The sequence below is a fragment of the Eucalyptus grandis genome, chromosome 3 (genome assembly GCF_016545825.1).
Source record: "Eucalyptus grandis isolate ANBG69807.140 chromosome 3, ASM1654582v1, whole genome shotgun sequence".
NCBI lineage: Eukaryota > Viridiplantae > Streptophyta > Magnoliopsida > Myrtales > Myrtaceae > Eucalyptus > Eucalyptus grandis.
In genome coordinates this window covers 24,347,646-24,354,866 of record NC_052614.1, presented here as the reverse complement: position 1 = coordinate 24,354,866, position 7,221 = coordinate 24,347,646, and the positions used below count along the sequence as shown (strand labels likewise).

The following is a 7,221-nucleotide window of genomic DNA, read 5'->3' as shown; positions in this document are numbered from 1 at the left end:
AGACATGTTTCCTTGACCCTACTGGGGAGATTTTTTTTGGAAGTAAGATTGGACAACATTTGTAGACAGAACAAGCTTTGCTTAGCACATGGGTTCATTTCTAGAATTCTAACTGTACTTCTAGAGCTCTAACCGACTCTAAAGTTTAAACTAACTCTTTTGGCATTCTAAGGAACATGGTCACTTCTAAGTTCTAAAGAAGAATGGACACTTCTGAAAGTTTGGCACTCTTGAGATGAACCTCTCGCGGATAGGTAGAATCTTCATAAGAGATCCTGCAAAATGAACAAACATGTAGATGCAATATGTATGCATGAAAATGCATGATGCAAACATCCTAAAATGGCTCAAATTTAATCCAAAAATGGCTCAAAGGCCTTTCACTTTATTCATGGATAATACTTCTTGACAGCATCAGCATTTACAGGTCTTGGCAGTTCATGACCATCCATTTCTACAAGGATTAGTGCCCCACCAGGTAGCACTTTCTTTACAATATATGGACCTTCATAGTTTGGAGTAAACTTCCCATGAGGATCTAGAATGATAGGTAAAACCTTCCTCAAGACAAGATCGTTAATCTCGAAATGCCTTGGTCTAACCTTACGGTTAAATGACCTAGCTACTCTCTTCTGATAGCTTTGTCCATGGCATAAAGCTTTTACCCTCTTTTCATCAATCATATTAAGTTGTTCAAATCTTTGTTGAACCCATTCAGCTTCAGAGAGTTTGATTTGAGAAAGTACCCTCAGTGAAGGAATTTCCACTTCCACGGGTAGTACAGCTTCCATCCCATAAACCAATGAGAATGGTGTTGCCCCAGTCGAAGTACGAATTGTATTTCTTTCAAGAGCTCAATTAATCCATTAGCATCCGCTTGAGAGAGACCTGCCCCAATCTTGGTTTCTTTAGGATTATCTGAATCTCCTAAATTTAGAGTGACTGGCTGCTTTGTGATAGGAGGTTTGGACTCTTCATGTCTGAGCCATTCTTTTTCAATACCTTGAGGATCCTCTTCATTCTCTGAATCAGAATAACCAAAGTCTTTTGAATGCGAATCCAAGCCATGCAAATGACTATCATGATGTGAAATGCCATGCAATTGAAAAACGGTTAGTATATATACATATGAATGAATGCAATGTATGTAAATGTCATGAAAAACTTGTTTTCAAATTCAAGTTGTTTTTTGAAAAATTTATTGGGAACTAATCCTCATGTCATTGGACGTCATCGTTCCACTAAAACATTCTGAAACTATAGATCGTGTGGAGGCTCAGGCCTCAAAGCATCATCATAGGACTGATTTAGACCTCACACATCTATTAACAAAACATGAATTTTATTAATATGCAAAAATTGCATTACAACGTATATCATCTTGGATCTGGAAAGTTTATGATCCAGATTATTACAAGCACAAACGAATGAATGGAATTCCCTCGCGGGGGAGAAATGAATGAAATTCCCTCGCAGGGGAGAAAATGGAATACAACTAAAAATTGAATGCAAGAACTAGAAACATCCCTTACACAGTGGGAACTAGAAACATCCCCCCCAAAATTCTCTGTAAAACTGCAAGTGTTGTTGCATAGTGTAAATTACTACACGAGTTATATTAATATAACAAACTCGTGATAAGCCAAACATGACAATCATCTCCACGAACAAAGCTGGAATGATCATCAAGAACCTAGTCTGTAAAATTGGTACAAAGTTTGACAATCATAACAATCATTATGAGAGTTTGCCACAAAGTTCTTAAAGTTCACTCAAATTAGGAAGGGCGCAACTAAGTTTTTGGCATCGGAGTGCGAAGATGAAGAATGAAGAATTAGTAATTAGAGTTTTGAATTTTGTAATAATTAGAATAAGGAAAAAATCGGTTCGGTCTAGATGGGTGGGTTCACACCTAAAACCGAAAACTAAATCGATATTCATCGGTTCCAAAAATATGGAATGGAGAACTGGACTAGTAATTGTGGGAAATGCCTAGAATTAGCTAGTTTGGTTTGGTTCTTTTGCTTATTCTCAACTGAAACCATTTCATCACATTTGTCTCCACTTCTTGCCATGCCTAAAGTTCAAACCAACCAACCACTATTCCATTACTCCTATTTCTGCATTCCCCTTCCTCTTTTTTTCCCCCTTTATTCCATGATTTCTGTGCATAAAAGAGGCCAAATCTAATTTCTGGGCTTATCTGGCACAGAATATCCTTTTCTTGGAACTGATTTTGCTCGAAACTTTTGGCTCTTGATTGACTCAGGAGGGAAATTTTTCTTCAAGGTTGAAAAGAAACAGAGGATGGCAGGAACAGTGCCAACATCTGCAAGTGACCATCACGACGAACTCGTTACTTCAATAAGCAACAGATTGAGGCAACTATCTGAAACATCCTTCAACTGTCGCTTGTTAACTGTTCTGGACAAGCTCCGCAAGAACCACAAGGAAGCCTTCTTGCCAAAGCAAATCTCCATCGGACCATTCTACCATCATGGGAAACGATGGAAGGCCATGGAAGACCACAAGTGGAGGTACCTGCAAAGCTTTTTGGCACGGACACAGAAGAAATTGCAAGAATGTGTTGAGGTCCTCAAGAAGTTGGAAAAGCGAACTTGCCTGTGTTACTTGGAAAAGATAGATCTCAACAATGATGAGTTCATCACAATGGTTCTTGTAGATGGTGCATTTGTCATTGAGCTGTTCTTGTTGAATCATTTCCCTGAAAAGAAGGCCGTGAATGACGTCATCTTTGACAAGAAAAAAGAGTGGATGATCATGGATGTGAGAAGGGACATGAGTTTGATGGAGAATCAACTCCAATTTTTTGTTCTTGAGAATCTGTACAATTTCGCATTTGGAAGTCAATTGACAGTACTCCCATCTTTATTGGAGCTCGCCTATGATTTCTTCATCTCCAGAGTCAATCTCAAAGCAGAAGGGGCGAGGATATTCGACACCGATGTCAATCACTTATTGGATGCTTTAAGGTCGTGGTACTTACCTGCCACACAAGACGCACAAGGTGATGGATGGAAGAATGTAGAAGCAATACCTAGGCCATCGCACCTTCGAGCAGCAGGAGTGAAGTTTAGGATAAGTGAGAGCAATTGCTTATTTGACATTAAATTTTCAGTGGGTGTTCTTTATATCCCATGTCTCGAGCTATTTCCAGTGACGGAGTCTTTCCTCAGGAATATCACAGCTTTTAAGCAGTCCTATTATAAACATGATAGTTACTCCATTGAGTATGTAGCATTCTTGGAGAATCTCATCAACACTAGAGCCGATGCGAAGCTTCTGATCAAGAAATGCATAATTGATGTTGAGAACTGGTTGGGGCATGATGGGACACTGGCAAAGGATGCCGAGGCATTGGCAAATCTTTTCAACAGTTTTGGAAAGGAGAACCGGTTTTGGACGAGGAACATCAATTTCTGCAGTCTTCGGCAGGATCTGAAAGCTTATTACAGAAGTCATTGGCACTAGTTGAAGGTTAGCTTGAAACGCAATTCCATGTCCAAGAAGAAGCTTTAAGTTCGATGCTAGGAATGTACTTTCGAAAGGGGATTTCTGTTCTTGCTGAATAAATTCTGTAATGTCTTTTAATCTCCTCTGGTGTCATGACTTCGAAAGGAAAGAAGAAGAAAGTGCTGGCTGCTGAAATCTAGTGTACTTCTATCTTGCCCCTTCTGAACTCACTCTTCTTTCTTCTTTTTTACGAGTAAAAGGTTCTTTCTATTTCAAAACGAAAGCTTAACATTGTACCTGACTCGTGTCTGACTTGCATAATTCAACAACTCTTAACTTATCTTACTTAGCACATTTCTTGGCTTGATTCCTTTTGTTCCATTTACTCATTTTACATGTGGTTATTTCTTAAAGTGTGGTGGCTAGCTATAATAATTATTCATTGGAACGTCTGCAAATTTCTTTTGAAGAAAAAATTGATTTTTCGTGAGAGAAAATCGATTTAAACATCGATTTAAACAGTCAATACAAACTCAAGGTGGGATCCACTTAAAAATTACTTCCCATTTCCTTTTCCGTTGAATGAAGATCATCCAGTTTAAGAGGATCTAACAAAATTAAAGGAAAAATTCAATTAAGAGCTTGAAGTGGAGTTGTTTTCTCAAAAGAGACCCTGAAGTGGATATCGTCTCAAATAAATTTAGTTTTTAAATAAGAGTGAAGGAGGCTTGAGGAAGATGAAGAAAGAAAAAGAATACAAAAGAAAATAAGAAAAAGAAAATTAATGAAAAAGACGTTTTTGGAGGAGAATGCTCTTGGACATGGCTAGTTGGTGAAGGTTAGGCTCTTATTTGATATAATATCCACTTTAGGTCCTCTACTGAGAAAACGACTCCTCTTTGTGCTTTTATTTGAAATTTTCCCCAAAATTAATGAAAACGGTCATACAGTCAATAAAAACAACTAAAAAAACTGTTATTTCTAGGGAGAGATATCATGCTTGCCAAATTTGGCGAAGGGGACTTGACCCTTGTTAATTGATTCAATGAAGAGACATGGCGCCTTTTTTTTTTTTTTCTTTTTCCTTCTCCAACTTTCTTCGATCTTCATAACTCAGCTTACTAATCAACGCCTTCTGCAAGTACACTTCGCTGTGGATGAGGAACGCCTACTTCTACAGCCTCAGGCACGAGCTTGTCACACATTGTCGGATGCCTTATAACAAGCGGAAAGCGATGTTCGAGCGCGATTACTGCAGTAGCCCTTGGGCGGTCCTCTTGGTTATCACTGCACTGGTGTTGCTTGCACTGATGTAGAACAGACCGGGTGCTCACTTCCATCTCTCGAATGCTTTTCGAAGGGGAAACTGCCACCGTAATCCTAAGTTTTGGCAAGCAACATTTGTGGTACATTTATTTGTATACAAGTATAATGCATTTTAATTAGTAAATCATGTGAATCCCACGTGAAACCTAGCAACATCAAAAGCTTTGGGCTTATATTTGATCACTTAAGAATTTTTCATGTAGGCATGACAAAAGAGAGAGAGCAAGGGGACAAAAAGATGTATCTTGTGTGAAAGGGAACTAGGTGACAAAATCAAATGCATGTATATATCCATACTATGCTTTTGAGTGAGAGATTTCTTTTTTGGTCTCTTAATCTAAATCGGCCCAGAATCGCAGAATCAAATTCATAACAATATGAAATAATTCTAAATGAATCTACCGGTTATTTTCGTCATTTAGCGGCCTAAAAATGGATGCACAATTCATTTTAAACTAACCAAACCCTATGTCTGAATTCCCGCTCCTTCTTTGTTTGTTTCCTTCTTCTTCTTCTTTTTTAATTACTTTTTTGGCTAATTCCATGATGGCTCTGCAGTCTGCATTAAAGAGGCCATATGTAATTTCTGGGCTTATTCTGGCACAGGGTACCCTTTCTTGCACTGGATTTTGCTCAAACCTTTTTGCTCTTGATCGACTGAGGGAAATTTTTCTTTCAGGTTGAGAGAAGAAACAGAGGATGGCAGGAACAGGGCCAACATCTGCAAGTGACCCATCATCACGATGAACTCGTAACTTCGATAAGCAACAGATTGAACCAAGCATCTACGCCACTCCTGAGAAGCTGTGGCAAGGCTACAAAGAGGCCTACACACCCCGCGTCATCACAATCAGACCTTATCACCGCGGCAATGAAAGCCTCAAGCCAATGGAAGATCAGAAGCTGCGGTACTTGCAGAGCTTCCTCCAGTACAACCCAAGATGCTGCCTCGAGGACTACATCAAGAGGATCAAGTCCCGGGAGGATTGGGTCTGGAAGTGCTATGATAAGCTGATCATCCTCGACTCCAATGAGTTTGCAGAGATATGCTTCTTGACGGCATCTTTGTGATCCAGCTCTTTCTGATGTATTGGAGCTGTAAGTGGGCCGTCTGGCGACCGGATCTTTGGCAAGCCATGGATGCTTAATGATGTCCGCCGTGACATGTGGCTGCTGGAGAACCAGATACCGTTCTTTGCCGTCCAAGAGCTGTTCAAGATGGCGTACGGATCTCCCCAAAAAAGCGCATGCCAAGGCTGCTCGAGCTCGCGTACAGGTTTTCGCAGCCGGCAATGAAAATCAAAGAGCTGCTGGAGGGGGTGATGGAGTCAGAGGTGAAGCACTTCCGTGACGCGATCAGGCTCTTGCACTTGCCGTCGGTGAGGAAGGAGCCATACACGTGCCATGAAGAGTTCAAGTTCAACCCAAGCGGCGCGACGGAGCTGGCGGTAGGTGGAGTCAAGCTGAGAAGAGGCAAGAATTGACTTGTGTCATTTTGTTTTCTGAATTTGATTCTGTTTCATTCTCGACTTATTTCCTTAACTTTACTAACAATGCTCTCAGGTAAAAGCCGGAGAATTACCAAAAAAGTCCTAAACCTATTGCAATTGTGCCAATTGCCTAAACTTTTTTTTTTTTTTTTTGCCAATTTAGTCCTAAACCTTTTATAAATGTGCCAATTCAGTCCTTCCGACCAAAATTGGCCGGCGGAGCCGACGTGGACCGCCGGAGATTTTGCCGGCGAACCAATTTTTAAATAATTTTTTTAATTTTTTCGATTTTTTTAATTTTTTCGATTTTTCTTTCGAATTTTTTTTTTGATTTTTACCTCCTTCTTCCTCGGCCGGCCGGCGCCGCCGAGGCGAGGGCCGGCGAGGCTCGCCCGCCGGCCACCGGCGAAGGTGAGCCTCGCCCGCGACGGCAAGGGCCGCCGTCGCCCGGCCAAGGCGAGGCTCGGCCTCGCCCGGCCATGGCGAGTCGAGCCTCGCCGGATCTGCAACGGCGGCCTCGCCGTCGGCCGGGCGAGGCTCGCCTTCGCCGGTGGCAAGCGGGCGAGCCTCGCCCGCCGACGGCGAGGCCGCCGTCGCCCGGGCCAAGGCGAGGCTCGGCCTCGCCCGGCCATGGCGACGGCGGCCCGCCTTCGCCGGGGCAAGCGAGGGCGAACCTCGCCCGGGCGACGGCGAGGCGGCCGTCGCCCGGCCAAGGCGAGGCTCGGCCTCGCCCGGCCATGGCAAGGCGAGCCTCGCCGGATCCGGCGACGGCGGCCTCGCCGGCCACTAGCAAGGCCGTAACCCGATCTGGTGAGGCGAGCCTCGCCATGGCCGGGTGAGGCCGAGCCTCGCCTTGGCCGGGCGACGGCGGCCCTCGCCGTCGTTGGGCGAGGCTCGCCTTCGCTAGTGGCCGGGGGGCGAGCCTCGCCCG

The 7,221-nt window shown here is 43.1% G+C and overlaps 1 protein-coding gene across 1 annotated transcript; it reads left to right on the top strand.

Annotated features, from left to right (window-relative positions):
* Positions 1-2,307: 2,307 nt before the first annotated feature.
* On the top strand, positions 2,308-3,492 carry LOC104428792 (UPF0481 protein At3g47200). The gene has a single exon (XM_010041729.2). The coding sequence runs from the start codon at positions 2,308-2,310 to the stop codon at positions 3,490-3,492; it is 1,185 nt and encodes a 394-aa protein (XP_010040031.2).
* The last annotated feature ends 3,729 nt before the right edge of the window (positions 3,493-7,221 follow it).

Coding starts and splice junctions, on each gene's coding strand:
- LOC104428792 (XM_010041729.2), top strand. CDS start 2,308: ATGGCAGGAACAGTGCCAACATCTGCAAGTGACCATCACGACGAACTC.